Source organism: Ciconia boyciana, chromosome 8, assembly GCF_034638445.1.
Source record: "Ciconia boyciana chromosome 8, ASM3463844v1, whole genome shotgun sequence".
Taxonomy (NCBI): Eukaryota; Metazoa; Chordata; class Aves; order Ciconiiformes; family Ciconiidae; genus Ciconia; species Ciconia boyciana.
This window is the reverse complement of record NC_132941.1, coordinates 21,172,482-21,190,449: the sequence shown is the minus strand read 5'-3', so window position 1 is coordinate 21,190,449 and position 17,968 is coordinate 21,172,482. Positions and strand designations below refer to the sequence as shown.

The following is a 17,968-nucleotide window of genomic DNA, read 5'->3' as shown; positions in this document are numbered from 1 at the left end:
GATATGATTGCACAGGAGGCAGATGCATTTGGATGTTGCATGTGCTGAGAAACCTCGGGTGGGGAAGGCAGATGGGAATTCAGTGTAGTTCTGATACGATCGCCAGGAGTAAACTTGCTGACCTGGTTAGCTTCAGTGCTTAAGCTTCGATTTCATACCAGAGGGTGTCTCTGGAGGTAATGGATTGCAGGAACTTCAAAAGGGAGGCAGATTTACAACTGTCAGGAATTGACAGTAATAATGAGGGGAAAAAGAGGCATGTTAAAGAGGTGCAGCTTCAGTTGAGATGCTGAAGAGTGAGATGTTGCTTTAGTTGAAAGGCACTAGTTGAAAGCCATGAAAGAACAGGAACAACTTAAGGTGTTGTATTAGGTAGAAAATGCAGGAGTGGGATGAAATTAGAAGCAGGAAAAGGAAAGCAGAATGGCAAGGAAGCATTTCCTGGCAGAGAGATCCATGAAGGTGCAGAATGGTCTTCTACAGACCAGTGGAATTCCTGTTGCTCCGCTGCTTTTACAAGAGGATGGGATGCTTTCTGAGCTTGCATATGCCCCAGTATTTTACTAGGCAGTCCCTTTCACTGCAGTGAGTGGCTTCTTAGCACTTAGCAGTCATCTTCTTGCTTTGGGAGTAGCAGAAAGGGAGGAAGACAATATCACATTATTTACATTATTCCTATATTTTGTATTTCTTTGTATTCGGTGACAAAGCAATCAAATACTTCACCTAGCCTGGTTTTGTTTTCTGTAAAATGCATGAGTGACTCATGGTTTCATTGTGTAATAAGTGGATACTAACTCTTCTTCAGTGTTACTTCCCATTGCTTTCTTAGGGATCATTTGCTTGTTCAGGTTAACACATACGTTTTGTTTCCCTTCACTCTCTTGTGGGGAAGTGTAGGGAGAGTGAAACAAGGTATATTTTATTCCAGTATTTCTGTTCTGTTTTGTTCTCTGGCTCTTACCTAAAATTACTAACAACAGAATGAACTAATTAATTCCCTTAGCTTCATGAGAAGTGTCAGTCCTGTCATCTTGATTGTACTCACTTTAAAAATGTTCTGCTCCTTGCTTATCATTGATAAGATCTTCATTACTTCCTAGTTTGTTACACATACAAGAGAATATTGAGATACAAAAGTTTCTCCATTTGAACACATGGTATGTTACTTCATTTCTCCTCCCTTCAGCTAGCTTCTTTGTAGGAATGTGTTATTTGTACATTACATTTGTGGGTTTCATTAACAGACCAGCAGGTGCACTTTTCATTGTAGAAATGGTTGAAGCTGTTAGGTAGCTAGGAGATGGGAATAGCGTTGGGAAAACTGACTGTGCTTGGGAAATTGTTTTTGGAATATCTCCTCTGATAATTCACTATTGTTGAAAAGTAGCTTTACAGTGGCAAACTTTAGAGAGCTGTTTGTGTGCAGCTGGGACTGAATTTACAGACTACCTTTCTCTGGCTCGCTAAAAAGCTGAGGATTGACAACCCCTTTCATCCTGCATTATCCAGTGTAGCTTTTAACTCCAAGAAAACTATGTTCACAAATTGATGCTCTGCTCCTTTGGGGTTGGTGCAGAAACATTAAATTGTACTAAAATATTCATATGTGAGTGCATTTAGCTGAAAGCAATTGATGTGCTTTTCCCTAGAGAGAGAAAAAAAATTGCTGTATGGCCCTGCACTCCAGCAGACACCCTAACCACACTTAGGAGTAATTACATAGCTTGGCTGATCAAACGGTCTTAAAGTGAAAAAGAAACTGTAGTTGGGATATAGTTTAGTAATGTGTGCTTAGTAATGTGTGCTTCTTGAATGGACCATATTCAACTGCATCAAAGTAGTACATACTGGATAATTGTTTGATATACAGTGTAATATATATGAACGAGTGTCAAGTCAGAAAATATTTTATTGGGTTGATAGCTTGTAATTGGAAGGAATCTCTTGTATGAAGCAATTTTCATTACAAAGATTTCTTTCTAATTTCATTGTCCTTTCACTCTTGCAAAGAAAATAAAATGTCTGAGCTGCCTTTAAAAAGAGTACATGTGCCAAAGGGGTTTATTAAACTAGCCTGTTTAAAAGCATGCCACTGGTAGGATGACAAATTGATGTACAGAAGGTTTTCAGCGTAATTCAAAAATTGGCATAAAAATCAATACTAGCTGACGGCATGCTTGCAAAGTAACTACCTCATCTTGGGTTGCACCTGTGGATGCACAGTAGTCTCTTATAGCAGCATTCAAAGTCACTGTAAGTTGCAACTAAAAACTGTTCTTGTGGTTCTCTTAAGCAAATGTACCTTAACTGTCCCAAGGCAGCCTAAGGCATTTTTAAATATTCTCCTAAGTAAAAATGAAGTAATATTATATACCACAAATTACTCTATAAATAATTGGAAGAGTCAGTATGCACAGGAAAATAACTGCATTGGTATATTGGTGATTATAATCATCCACATGTAGCACTCTTGTGACATTTATCCAAACAGCGTGTAACTGGCTATATGGATTCTGGAGCCAGTTGTGCAAATTCATGCATGTGAAGTCTCATGGACTTGCTGTAGATGCTAATATGTAAGTTGGGTACATCTAAAGCAGAAATAGGACTTTAGGGGATGGCTAAGGGGGATTTTTTTGTTTTAATGATTAGCATACGATGACTCTCTCTACAAGACATACGGTCATGTTTGTTGAAAAAAAAACAACACAAGGCTAGATTAATACTTTAAACAGCAAATGAGAAGTTGGATTCTTGATTTGGGATCTTGCCTTTGAATAGGATAAATTTGGGACTTGGAGTTTTGTTTCTTTTTAGGGTTGTTGTGATGCAAATCTGTGCTTACAAACTTTGAGGTCTCTGTCAGGGTCCTGGCTCCCACTGGAGTCTTGTGGGATATTGTGTGGCAGGACAAATTAAAACACTCTTGGCCTTTGTGCCACTTTACTGGCAGAATCAGCGTTGGCTGGTGCTGTAGCCCTTGTGAGAAGCCTAACGGGTACGTTACCTGCTGATGGTCCAACCTTCACACATTCCCATTTCTGACATACCAAGCCCTGTCTGCAATAGCACATCTTTAGTTTAAGTACTTCCTGATTGTGTCTCCCTGCCCTCTGCTTTGTATGCCTTAGGCTATGTGGTCCATTCCACTTCTTGTGCTTCGTGTTTCCTCCGTTGTGCTCTTTCTCACTGATAGCTCTCTTCTCTGGTGTCCCTTCCCCTGTGCTGATGTCCACTGTCCACTTCATAAAAAATAAAGATTTGTGGCATGGCTGTGATACATGTACAGTAATTATTTCCTGTGTGAAATTAAGTTACTGTGAGGCAAGACAGTTGTCTAATCTGATGCCATGCCCTTATACCACCAAAACTTTCACTTTCCTTGACTTTAATTGCTTTTGGGGCTCTGTTTGTATCAGATGGTGCAGTGAGCCCCTTGGTACAGAATCTGTGTGCTGTTTTGTTAGGCCATTCTCATGTGGCATAGCACTGGCAGCAGCCCTTCAGTGAAAACCTGCCTGTGCACAAGCATCAGGAAGTTGATAAATGCCACTCCATGTCCTGGACTTTGACATAAGTGCCTGTAATTGTAGGCTGTGGGTCAGCCACCTGACAGCACTAATTAGAGCAGCTTCCAGGGAACCAAAAAGCAGGAACTTGAAGCTGGTGCAAAGCCATCTTTGTTGGCACCCGAGAGGTGCAATCCAGACTCTGATTCATGCTGTTTTGTGCTTTGGCATGGGTCTCCTGCGTAGGTGAGCTCTGAAAAACTGAGATCTCCTTCCAGTCCTTAATGTTCTCTCTGCTGTGATGGCAGGCATGTCGCATAATGCAATCGGAATTGACGCTGCTCTGTGGTACCGATCTGCTTTCTGTTTTCCTCCCTCACTTACTTCATAGTGCTTGGGGCTATGACTTGGGACTGACTTGACTTTGAATGCTAACACAGTAGAAATGATAGGACTCAGCAAAAGGCATGATATAGCAGTTAATGGTTTCAGGGAAAACATGAAAACAAGGGTATTACCCTGAAAATAACTTGGAGATCTGAATTTCTGAGTCTTTTATGACCTCTCTGGATGCCCAGTTGAATTCTCTCCTTGGAAAGCACTGAACAGTCCTGAATCTTTATCATTCAGGCCTTGTGGGTCCTTTGTTTCCCTCCTACTAAATTGTAGAATAGATTTCAACTCAGATCTAAGCAGTCAAATCTATTTTACAGTATGGTACTATTGCTGTCCTATGTGTTCTTTATATGAAAACATTGCTAAGGTCATCTTCCGTAAGTGTTACAGCCTACTGAATGGACCAGTTATCTGAGCCAAAGAGCCAAAAGCACATAACCTAGAACAGCATGGTTTAGATGCATAATAAAGGCTTTTTAGACAAGCCTGGTGATTTACAAATGTCCTTTTAATGAAACATCCTTGTCTTTCCTAGATATTTTAATAGAATATATACACAGGCATCTGGCTCCTGGTTAGCTGGATTCTTTCCAAAGACTGAACTTCACAATGTTAAACAGACTGTTAAGAGTATCTGGTAGTCTAGATGACTGGCACTTAATGAATTGCTCTAAAAAAAAATCAAATTACAGTAATGTGTTTTTAAAAAGAGCTTGTATTAAAGACTATATGACGTTAGAATAATTTCTCCTGTAACATCTGTTCTTTTATTTGGTATAATTAAAATATTGCATTCTTACCATGAGTTCTTATATAGACATATTATATTACATTGCAGCTGTGGTTAAAATGGATTGACCTCCAATAGTAATCTACTCAGTAAAAAGCTATTGAGGCTCAGAAATGTCTGAGTGTCTTCAACAGCTGTGTGTTTTTGTGGAAATACATAGACTAGATTCTGTGTTTCAATTTCAAAGCAAGCCTTTTTAATAGGAAATACTTTGTTCCTGCTCTGTTTTCCCTCCCCTTCAATTTTTACAGGAGATGGCTTTTGTAGAAAAGTGTAGAAAAGCTTCATAAATTTTATTTATCTATTCCTATTTAAAAACCAATGTAATAGGTGGAATCTGTAGCTGTAGAAACATCAGAAAGCAATAATCTTTTTTTCTTTAATTGATATAATGACTATCAGGCCTGTATGGAAAAAGCAGTCTGCATAGCCTCTGTATTTGAACACCTTCATTTTGCCAGCCTCTTCTGTAGGTCCATGCCTGTTCCACAGCTGTGCTTTATTCTGTCATGTTAAAAGCCACTTAACTGTAATGCACATCTTCAGTTGCACAGGGGTCAGATTTTTTTTCTTACCCTCCTTGGCCCCAAAAATAATTTCTTGAATTAGATTTGTATGTTCTTAAATATGGACTAACCTTGGTATTTTTGAAAGATAAATTCTGTTAGTATTTGAGGTTGTGTCTTTTCTAAGCATGTAAAAATACCACCTTTTAATTGGTTTTGACAGATGATCTCCTAACTAATTGTGTGTGTTACAGTTTCCTCTTATGGAATGAGTTGGTGAAAAGTACTTTCTTTGTTTTTCTTCTGTAAAATTAGGTAGCTAAACCATACAGCTTTGACTGCTACTTGGACTTGTGGTGGTGGGAAAACTGTCATGGAGCTGCAAATACACTTGGTCTTGGATAGATTGTAGCCTGGATGACTTTGAGCCTGAGGGAAAAAAATACTTTTCTGCTGTGAATTAAAACTGTCAACATAGATCTATTTGCCTGTAAATTTTCATCTATTTTGAATGCAAGTCTCTTTGGAGATGCTAGATTGGGAGCCCCAGAGTGTAAAGATCTACTGCATGTTGGTGCCTACCTGGAAGCACTTCTTTACTCATCCTGTGTAGGAGTTGATAGTGAATGGGGGAAGAAAAGCTTTAGGGCATATGAACATCGAGGGCTGGGGTAAATAATAGAAACTATCGCTACAAGTGTATAGTGCACTAGCCCACTTCAGTATCTGAAATGTTCCTGCCATATAGGAAACTTTTTAAAGGTTTGAATACCTGAATTTCAGCTTTGTGCATTCCGTCTTATTTAAAAGATCCTAGAGGCTTCAAACAAAAAAACTCTAGGTTTTCTCTTTAGGCAATCGCGTTATCCCTTTGTAGGTTATCTTGCTTAATATTTGCTTTGGGAATCTCCAGGGTCATGGGTAACACTGATTGCCCTGTCCTCTAGCTGAGCAGTGTCTTGTGTCTGATGCAGATGTCTTTTTTTTTTTTTGGTCGTGTTCCCCCCCTCCCCCCCCCAATCTGTCTTTGCCAGATGCTCCTTTGGGATTCTCCTTTTACAGTTACATTGCATCCCCAAGTGGGGAAGGCAACCAATCATCAGCTGCCTTTAATATTGAAAACTACTGTAATGTAAAAACCTACTGCCTGTAATTGATTTTGAGTAAGGTTTGTGAGAGCTTACTGAAACTATGTCGTGGGTACCAAAACTGTCTCATTTTTCTTTTCTTCTAGGAACTTTATATTGCCGTGGGAATATCTGGAGCAATCCAACACTTGGCTGGGATGAAAGACAGCAAGGTATATAAAGATGGATGTGCTAGAAAAGATTTTTGAGGAAGGAAATGAGTTGACTTTCTTGCTTTACATCAGTACTTCAGCCGGTTTTCCAATTCTTTTTAATGTTAAAATTGCCAGTTTGTCTGCTTCTTTAAAACATGCTAGCTCTCTAAGCCTTGCCAAAAAAAGATACTGTGGCAAAACATCTAACACAGTAGAAAAACCATTGCATTACAACCCAGAGAGGTAAGCAGAAGCAGCTAATTGACTTTGTTTATTTAAAAAAAAGCCATATGCCTGAATTCTATACAATAGTTCCATTTGCATTTATTTCAGAGTATGACATATTAATTCATGCATAACAATGTACAATTTGAATTATGAACTTACTATTCCATAAAGTAAAAGATGTCTCTGACATTCCTGCATTTAGCCATTCAAATGGAAACCTATTATAAAATGGCAGTAAAACTTTAAAAGGTTTAACTCATTAGTTGCCAAAGCAAATAATCCGAAACTGGAATTGCCAGTTTGGTCCACAGTGCAGTGTTTGGAACGAGGAGCAGAATTACCTACTGAATCATACTATCAAATGCCAAAACATCAAGAACTGCAGGTTGTCTTGCCTCCCCGCAAGTAATTTTAGAAAAAGGATACATATTTTTTTTCTATTTCCAGGGAATGAGCTTATGCTCTCTGGCAGAAACCAAACCCAGAACTTTGAATAGCTTATCAAACTGAGGAAAAGGTTTGCAAAACTTTACAGGCAGATCCCTTTGTTTAACCAACAGACAGACTAGTGAGTTTATGTGACTGGTAGTTTCCTCACAAGTCAGCCTGTGTGGTAGGATGATCTCTGCTTTCTTGCAGTTTAGTTCTTTTTGCATAATATTATTTAAATATTTTGGGGGGGAAATCATGTAAGCTGGATTTGGGATACAGCACCCTTTTTGGGGCCTCAGTCTTCTAAAGTCAGGGACTCAAGTGGTGTTAGCATTAGTCGACACAGTGGAGGAAAAAACAGCCAAAATTAGAAATTAAGGCTGAATGATGGGCAGGGATGAAGGTCACTATTGAGAAGTGTGAATAATAGTGTCTGTAGCAGTGTATTCTCACTGGTCTTAGTGGAACAGCGTTGCCGTAGTCTCTTCTACTCGCAGTGCAGCAACAGGGAGACAACAGGGACAGACAGCGGGAGGGTCTGCAGAGCAGCACTGAAGCGGTACTACCACGGTCATCCTTGGCTCCCTCTGCACTCTGCTAGTAGCTGATGGGCCACAGTATTAAATTAAGAGTGTCTGTTTCGAGGCGTTTAGCCTCCAACTGTGCTGTTGGGTGAGGGAGAAGATGGATGGGTGGAATTAGTATCAGTCATTTACTGAGAACTGTGTATTTAAAGCTGCTTAAAACTTGATCTGACCCTGTTTGTACGTATCTCCTGCCTTATCTCAGTTAAGACTACCAGCAGTACTGGGAACCTATTACTTTAAGTGCCAGAATTGCCTTCGATGTAAAAATATTGAGCAGCACTATTGTCCTGTACTGTAACAGGAAAACTTCTGCTTTTTTGGCTTTTGCAATGCCATGTTTGATATTTTGAGATGTTCTTTTATAGGAAATAAGGAGAGATGAAATTTGTCCATGCGAGATGCATACTTAACAGTTTCATTTCTCCCATACATCATAGTTTTTCTAGTGTAAGCAAATGTGTGCATTGTAAAATTCAGTTTTACTTATTTGTGTTTGAAATGTGTTCTGCTTTCCTTTTAGCCAAAGCATAAAGGTGTTGTAGTTACTGAAAAGATCCCAACTTTTACAAACATAAAGAATTATGCAGCCATGGGAACTCTCTGGAGTGTTCCCCGTCTTCCCTCAGCACTGTGAATTATCTGGCATTGTGAACTCGTACACTTCAGGATACATTTTCCAAAGTAGTCAGATGCTTTCTACCAAGTGAAATGTATAATTTTTGTCCTTTTACAGCAAGGTAGAAAATGCAGCTTTTGAAGAGACCTGGGGAATTATTGTCGCTTTCTTTCCTTATTTTTAATTCCCTCATTAGGTAGTTACAGTATCTTTTCTTTCCAAGAGATTTAACTTGCGAAGTTCTGTTGCAAGCAAGGTGATGCTTTTGCTTCTTACCATGGGAAGTCTGATTCAGCGATGAGGTAGAGAACCGGATCTTACTAAAAAGCTACTTCAGCTAATGGAGACAGAGGAAGGACTAGGCTGCTAAACTAAAGCCTATTATTTTTGTGATAAGGACAGAGCTGGCAGCCCCCAAGGTGTCACCGACTGCTGGCCTCAGCCAGCCCTCAGCATTAGCCCCTGTGGCCTTGTGCCCCTGTGAATGGTTCTGCAAAGCATGGTGGGGCCTCAGAGTACAGTTAGGGAAAGTCTTTATTGAGCCAATATTCTCAGGTATCACGGCCTGGGTTTTGCTTCCTGCACTGCAGAATTGTCAGTGGAGGCTTGCATTTGCAAATGGAGTAACTGAAATAAAAACAATAAAACTTCAGAGAAGATATTTCAGGGGAAGAATTACTGGAATACTTGCAGGTCGTCTTATGAGCTGGCAAGAGGGCAGCAGCAGCGCTCTGCTGTAGGTACTTCCTTCTTCCATGTGTGATGTCGTCCCTTATTATAGTGAGTCACAGAATACAAAAGACCGGGGGGGGGGAGATTCATGTGGGCCTAAAAACACAGGATTTGCAAACTTGTATCTGAGTTACTGCCACTAGGCATATGCTACTGAGCCGTTAATTTTGTTGGACAAGTACATTCAGTGGAGGGAGTAAAACAGAGACACGCGAACTGTGGCTACCTGGGAATGGCAGGTAAGCGTATCAAAGTGTAGTGGTTGGGTTGGAGGTGTCCTGAGGAATCTTGTTGCCTGGAATCAGAGTCCATGCTGGCAGCATTTAGGTGGAAAGGCAGTATCAGAGTGCTGTGGTTTAGACCCCTGCTTGGTGTAAGGCTTGTTTTATGAGCTGTGGTCCTTCCCCTCCCCCCCCGATCCTTTATGGAGTGCTCCCCATCCTGTTCTAGATTTTGATATGGACAGCCACACTTATTTTGCTGGAAGCTGTCACAGACATTTACAGAATGATTTACGTGTATGGCAGAGTTTAAACCAAGAAAGAAATTTTCTGGACTGTGCGTTGGAATTTCGAGCATGTGCGTGTTTTCTGCTATATGACAAACTAAATGATATGTCCTATAGTAAGTACAGAGGTCTTTAGGCATGATTTTATTGTACTTGTTTTAAATGCTACCTCTGAGTTATTTCTGTGATGGTATGGCTTAGATATTGCAGATAATATTTTGTAGTAATTTTTTTTCTAGAATCTTTTCAACAGGGAAGGATAGCCCCAATGTACACAATGAGCAGGGAAGGGGAGTGGGGGGTGGGGGTGGTGTTTGTTTTCGAGGTGGAAAGGAAAAACATTTGTTAAATGCTGTGATCCATATCTTCTGCTTCTAGGGGCTTGGAGAGAATTTAGCCCATGTTTCCTAGATAAGGCCTGTCACTGTAATCTGTCCCTAGACATGTTCATATATATATATATAATTTTTTTTTTTTTCCACATGGTGCTTTATTGTTGCTTGCAGACCATTGTTGCTATTAACAAGGATCCAGAAGCTCCAATTTTCCAAGTGGCAGACTACGGACTGGTGGCAGACTTATTTCAGGTGAGGCTAAACTTGGAGATGTGTGGGAGAACTGTTTCATTGATTGAAAGACAGCTTAGCCAATATAATCTAGTAAGTGTTAAAGATATCTGGGTGAGGGTGTTTGCTTTGGGTTGTTTTGTTAAAGAATTTGCTTTATGATTTCGTTATTTTCATGCTCAAAATTCAACCCCTGCAAGTAGAAGTGATCATGTGTGTTGGGGGGGTTGTCACAGCCCGCCTGCCTCTATTCTAGTTTCCTGAATATGAACCATTTTGAGAAGTAACTGTACATAGGTGCTTACATGTATTTTTAACCTTCATAAAGTATGCAAGTACAGAGTTGGCAGGAGGAGTTCTTATTTTTGCCTGGGCTTGCTGCCTTACTGAGGAACTTGCAGTTCTCTCTGGGAAAATGGCTGTGAGCTAGCCAGTGTCCAAGTGCCTATGGTTCGCATGTGCGAGCCGCCTGTGCACATGTCCACGTGTGACTGGCGGGAGCTTGTTGTGGCTCTGTGGAGAAGCGTGGGTAGAAACTCTGCCAGCACTTAATGCCATTCCTGAACTAATGCCCACTGGCTCAGCGGTGAGCACGGGCCTTTTTGTAAGCCAGAGACAAAGTCACATTCTGAAGAAACACCATGTAGACAATTTCCTTAATAAATTTTGTACGAATGCATTATTTCCACCTAATGGAAATGTAGCTCTCTTAAATAATTAAGAGGCTTTATTCAGCAGGAGAGAAGTGGGGAGTGCTGTGAGCTAGGGTGACCCCACAGCCCCTGGAGTGGTGTCTGGGCATGAGGGTGGGGAGTGTAATTGGGGGGTTGGGTGCTGCACATGGAGAGTTTGGGGGGGTCAGAGGGAGAGCATGTGCTACCCGGGCACTGGTGTTTGCAGGCGGTGCCAGAGATGACGGAGCTCCTGAAGAAGAAGTGAGCGACGGTGATGGACCCTGCACTGCAGCTGGGGTGTGGGGTGGGGAATAAGGGCAAATAAAGGATTGTACTGGGAAGAGGTGGGGTCACTGTGGATTGGGGTTTTTTTGGTGGGCAATGGGATGGCATGTAGAGTGGTGATGGTGGGGTGGAAGAAAGACAGGGATGGAAGGGAAGGCAGGTAAGAGAAGACAGGAAGGGAATGATGGAAAGGGAATGAAAGAGGGATACAAGGCAGGAGGCAGCATGTGTTTGACAGTGTTTATTCCCATCCCCACTCCCCTCCCAGCCATGCTCTGCCCTGGGGTAGGGTCAAACCAAGGGGCCAGGCTGAGCCCAAGCTGTCCAGCAGCTCTGTCCTGCCCCTGGGCACTGTGGGTCTGTGCTGGCCCTGGACTGGTGGAAGGTCCATTGGTACTGTTGGGCTGGCGGCAGGACAGGTGCATAGTCTTGTCTGTTGCCCCACGCACTGTGGGTCCATGTTGGCCTAAGACTGCTGGAAGGTGCACTGTGCCCCACAGGACACTGTAGGTCCCAGCTGGCCCAGAGCTGGTGGCAGGGCAGGTCTGCCATGGGCACGGGTGGGCAGAGGTGATGCTGGCTTGGCCCCAGGCTGGTGGCCATTGCAGGAGATGCCATGGGTTGCCTCCAGCACTGCCACCTTGCCTGTGGCAGCCTCATGACCCAGCGAGTGTTTCCCCACAGCTGTCCCTCTTCCTCGAGGCTGTCCCTATGCCTCGGGAACCCTGCCCAGCTGTGGCTCTGGGGACCCCAGTGCCCCATACTTCTCATCAATCATCGGGGCACCCTGTGGGCAGTCGATGAGTGGCTTGAGCTGGAAGACATCGAGGCTGTCCTGGTTCCTGCGGTTGTAGACGCTGAGCCGGTGGCCCAGGTCAGGGCTGGCCCCCACCGAGCCTGCTGGGGTGGGCAGCTTCAGGTTGACAGGATCCAGCCCCTTCTGCACCAGGCAGGCCTCTTCTGACAGGGATGACAGCAGCTCCTGCACCATGGCATGGGCCACCCGCTGCCGAGTGGGCGCAAGGTCAGCCCGGGGGCCAGCGCCAGCCTCTGCAGCATCCTCGCAGGCCGTGCTGCAGTCCGGGGAGGAGCCCAGCGTCTGGCTGCTCTCGCTGCAGGCGTGGGTGCCTGAGCTGACGGTCGACCGTGAGGCGCTGCCCGATGTGATGCTGGCAGATGTCCCGGTGCTGCCCAGGCGCATCGGTACCTCCACCGTGAAGAGGTCGGAAGAGATGTTGGGGTGATGGACGTCGATGGCGGCAGTGGTGACCACACAGATGGCTGCCTCGGGGATGCCACTGTCTGCGGGGAACAGAGCAGAGAGGCAGCTGAAAGCTCAGCCGGGCCAGGAGGGCCCCAGCCAGCTCTCGAGAGCTGGGGCATGCGGCCGCTGGGTTAGCAGTCACCCACTGCACCTCTGTGTGTGACACCCCTTACAGATCTTTTTAGGTATCTCTTTCATACATGTATGAAATAGCTATGTATACTACACATTCCCCTTTATTTATATAGCTTTTTTTATATACACATATGTATAGATACATCTTTATGGATAGATAAATCTCTGTATGTATAAAATGGGCATATACATATAATACCATCTATGTCCAGATGTGTGCACATGTTATAAAATACATATGTGTATACAGATATACACATCTATATTTACATACTATTTAACTTTACACACACCCCCTTTATATATAATGTATATTGTTCTCTGGGTGTGTATGGAAAGAGAAAAAATGTATATAAAGTGGTATTCATAGATGAAAATATATCTATACATGAATGCATACCCCCAAACCCTTTATTTATATAGCTTTTAAAATATATATCTCTCTCTATGTCTAGATATACACATCTTTTATATATCCATGTATATAATGAGGGTGTATAGAGAGGGCTATTAATATAAAAATAGTATTGCATACATCTATATATGTTTACACACATACTTTTTTTTTAAAAAAGAAAACATACACACACATGCAGAGTATACATATTGTGTAGGTATATCTACACACACATTCTTTATATCTATATATGCATATAGATATGGGGAATGTGTGTGTAAGGAACCGCATATATAATACATTATACCTATGTATGTACACACAGATATTTGATACATAGTCCTCCCCTTTAAATGCATGCAATTATCTCCTGTTAAAACACAATACAAACACACAACCCTACTGCTTTTTGTATATGTATGTATGTATACATGGGGAATGGGAATATAAATATGTAATACATCATACCTATATATGAACACCCCCCCTTTATTTATACAGCTTTTAGATTATATACACACATAGATATACATGCCTGTTCATATATCTCCATCTGTATATAATGGGGGATGTATATACAGGGATATACAGCTATAAATAATACTGTGTGTGTATATGCACACATACATATTATATAAAATACATAGGTGTATATACACAGTCTCTCTCCCCCCCCGCCCATTTTAGATACACATAATCTTTATATATGGATTTATGCATATAGATATGGGGAGTATATGTCTCTGTGTGTATATATCAGCCCCATATATAATAATACATTATACCTAAACATGTGTATCTATATATATATATATACACACACCCCATTATATATACATATAGGTATATATTTCTCTGTGTGTATATGTTTAGGGCAGATATGTGTGTGTATATATATATATATATATTTTAAAAATACATAAACAACCCTCCCTTTACTGATATAGCTATATATATATATATACACACACACACACTCTCTTATTGATACACATCTTTATATACATCACCATGTGTATAATGGGGATGAATACAGAGGGATATACATCTATAATACTGTATACCTATATATGTGTGTGCGCACACATATGCTATACAATATATATGTGTGTGTCTGTATATACAGTCTCTCACACACGCACATATTTTATATATACATAATATTTTGATATAGATATGAGGGGGTGTTAGGAGCCCCATATAATAATACAGGATACATATATATGTACACACAGACATTTGATACATATACTATATAATACATAGTCCCCCTTTAAATATCCTTTATCTTTAAATAGAACACATATTTCTCACTGTGTGCATATAGACATGGGGAATATTTTTTATATATGGATATACATATATAATACATTATACCTATACATGAACACACACCTCTTTCTTTATAGAGCTTTTAAATTATATACATACACACACACACTTACAGATACGCACACCTTTTTATAGCTCTCCAAGTATATTATGGGGATGTTTATAGAAGAATATATAGTTATCAATACCATGTGTATATATGCACACATACATACTCTATATAATAGGTGTCTATACACAGTCTCTCTCAACCTCCCCCCCCCCCCCCCCTTTTATAGACACATAATCTTTATATATAGATGTATCCATATAGATATGGGGAATATATGTCTGTGTGTATATACGAGCCTCATACATAATACATTATATATGTACAGACATTTTATTTTTTTATATATATATATATATATATATACACACACACACACACACAGACATGTATAGTACATAGTCGTGTGTCCCCCCTTTAAATAAATACATATAATTATTTATCTTTAAATAGAATACACACACTCTTACACCACATGTATACTCACCTTTATTTATGTATTACTGTGTGTGTATACATAGGGAATGTATATATAAGGATATACATATATAATACATTATACCTTTACATGAACACACACATATAAAATTATATGTATATACAGAGACACAGTCACTCACACCTCCCCCTCCTTGTCATCTAGCTTTTAAAACATACATACACCTATGTATAGATTCATACATCTTTATAGATAGCCATGTATACAATGGGGGTGTATATAGAGGGATATACACAAGTAAAAATAATACTGTATACCTATATGTGTACATACATATTTTTATAGTTATATAATTTATGTGTGTATACGTACAGTCTTTCTCACATATATACAGATTTTATATACACATATACATTTCCTTATATATACATTTATCCATATTTGTAGCATATGTGTCTGTGTGTATGCAAGTATTCCCATTTATAATATATGTACACACATTTTATATATTATATATAATACATACATGTGTATATATACACTCCCATGTATTTTCTAATATATAAACAGGCACTTTCATACCCACCCATGTATATATGTCTTTACATATATTTATACATATATAAAATACCAATTTAGCTACACACACATCTTTTTCTGTCTTTGTATCTGTCTGCATACACACACTCACAGGTAAATAGCTTTACATACATATTTATATGCTTTATACAGCTTTATATACATACATGCCCTTTTAAAATATATATATAATTATATATTTTAAAATAAAATGTATATGCACACACACACACACACACACACACACACACACACACACACACACATATACCTTTTGGCCGCCTCTCTGTGATATATGGTGAATTTATATATAGGGATATAAATATATAATACATTATACCTATACATGATACACACAGAGTATTCATATTATATATGATCCACATTATATGTAATATATATTATACATATTAAAATATATGTATATAGTCACACACATTTTAATATCTATTACATAATAAATATAAAATATGTATACACAGTTTCTCTCACACATATCTATATCTATCTTTATATAGAAAGATGTATTTATATATCCACATGTATATATATGGGGATAGACATATACAATACATTATACTTATACACACACACGCTTTATACGTACTGTAGAAATACATATAAAATCTAAAAGTATATACAGTCACACAGACACACCCCCCCTTTATGTATCTTTATATAGACTTACATATGTATACACAGAGACATATCTTTATATCCATATATATGTAGAATACATTATATCTACATACACACACTCATTTTATATATAGTACGTATAAAATATATATGTATATACACAATAATGCACAAACACCTTTATAGATCTTTACATATATGGAAACATCTGTAGACATATATTCATATGCACATATACATATCTTAATATATAAATACATATATCTCCATGTATATATATATATGGGGGATATATATGGGGATATACATAAGACCTTATACCTATACCATTATACACACACACACACACATTTATATTTTATATATATGAATACAGAATACATACAAAATATGTATGTATACACACACTTATCCTTTATATCTCTCTCTCTCTCTCTCTGAAAAAACAGAAGATATCTTTAATAAGCATATATATATCTCCCCACTTATATCAATGTAGGGATGTATCTACAGGGATATACAAATATAATATATTATCCATACATATATTTTACAACCATACACTTACACACTTTTATTTATTCTTATGTTACTTATACATCTCTACATATGTATATATCTCTGTGTATGTATATATGTAGATATAAATATATAATACATTATACGTAGATATATTTTTTGTCTTATCATAGACACATTCAGAAACCATCTCTCCTTCTCTCACAGACCCCACCCCTTAACATACATCTTATATATATTTATATATTTAATATATCTATTTAGATAAAATATCTACACACAGACTCTCACACGCATCTTTATATGTGTATAAAGACATATACATATATCTTTTTATATATGTATATACAGTCACACACATACCTTTATATGTATATAAATCTTCTCATATATATTACGGGGATGTATGTATGTTTGGAGATACAGATATGATACATTATACACATACATGTATGAACATATGTACATATTTTTACTTATGTCTTTTTATACACACGTATGTGTATCTGGGTTTGTGTGTATGTATGTGGGGGATATATATAAAATACATTATAGATTTATATGCATATACATATATATACACACACATTTTATATCTAGAATATGTATGTATATACACAGACACATCCTTATATAGGTATATGTATCTTTTTATATATGTCTATATTTCCTGTATGTATACATACTATATATAGGGATGTATATACAGGATATACACATATATGTTCCACATGTACACACACATATACATATCTTCTCTATATTATATGTATGTGTATATGCACACACATATCTTTTTTTATATATCCCCACATATATATGGGGATATACACATATAATACATTATACCTACACACACACACATTTTTAAATGTATCTATGAAATTTTATATACATAAGGGGTGGTGTACCGCCCCCCTCACGCAGCCTTGCTTACCGTGACATCTCAAAGTGCGCCTGTTCAGCCTCCTCCTGGGAACGGCAGCTCTGTGCCCGGCGGCCTGCACCCAGCTGCCCGGAGCCCCACAAGGCCCCTCGGTCCTGGACTCGGGCTGACCCACAGAGCGGGACCTGCCTAGCCCCGACTGCATGCCGAGAGCCCTCCATGCCAGTGGGACCTCCATTTGAAGCCTGAGCTCAGGTCACAGACCGTGCCTGCCACTGAGGTTTCTTACCGTTCAGTTTAACCTTTCTGTAAGGTTCCCAGCATGGTGGTGGGCTAAGCTTACTCCCCACTTCTTTTCATTTATTTTGTGCACGCTGTTCATTCTCGGGCCCATTTGAACTGCTCTGCAGACTGAACAGCCTAGCTAGGGGGACTTAACCTCTCCCAGACCTCCAAACTGTTATGAGCGCCTTCAGCAGGAGCAAACTTGGGGCCCTTCAACCTTCAGAGAATTACTTTTTGGTACAAACTTCCATGGAGCAAACCAAGAGGTGCCATGGTGGGTTTCATTTCCAGGATGGATCTACATGATTGTTCAGTCTCACCTGGTTTACA

The 17,968-nt window shown here is 39.4% G+C and overlaps 2 protein-coding genes across 3 annotated transcripts in view; one reads left to right on the top strand and one right to left on the bottom strand.

Moving 5' to 3' along the window:
• ETFA (electron transfer flavoprotein subunit alpha) overlaps positions 1 to 11,170 on the top strand; it is a 43,319-nt gene extending 32,149 nt beyond the window's left edge. For both annotated transcript variants that reach the window (XM_072871447.1, XM_072871448.1), the window contains exons 10-12: positions 6,439 to 6,504; positions 10,096 to 10,176; positions 11,056 to 11,170. In XM_072871447.1, coding sequence (XP_072727548.1) covers positions 6,439 to 6,504; positions 10,096 to 10,176; positions 11,056 to 11,094 — 186 coding nt within the window. In that variant the 3' untranslated portion in view covers positions 11,095 to 11,170. The remainder of the gene's footprint in view (positions 1 to 6,438; positions 6,505 to 10,095; positions 10,177 to 11,055) is intronic.
• A 74-nt stretch (positions 11,171 to 11,244) lies between these two features.
• TMEM266 (transmembrane protein 266) overlaps positions 11,245 to 17,968 on the bottom strand; it is an 88,793-nt gene continuing 82,069 nt past the window's right edge. The window contains exon 13 of the mRNA XM_072871454.1: positions 11,245 to 12,416. Coding sequence (XP_072727555.1) covers positions 11,824 to 12,416 — 593 coding nt within the window. The 3' untranslated portion in view covers positions 11,245 to 11,823. The remainder of the gene's footprint in view (positions 12,417 to 17,968) is intronic.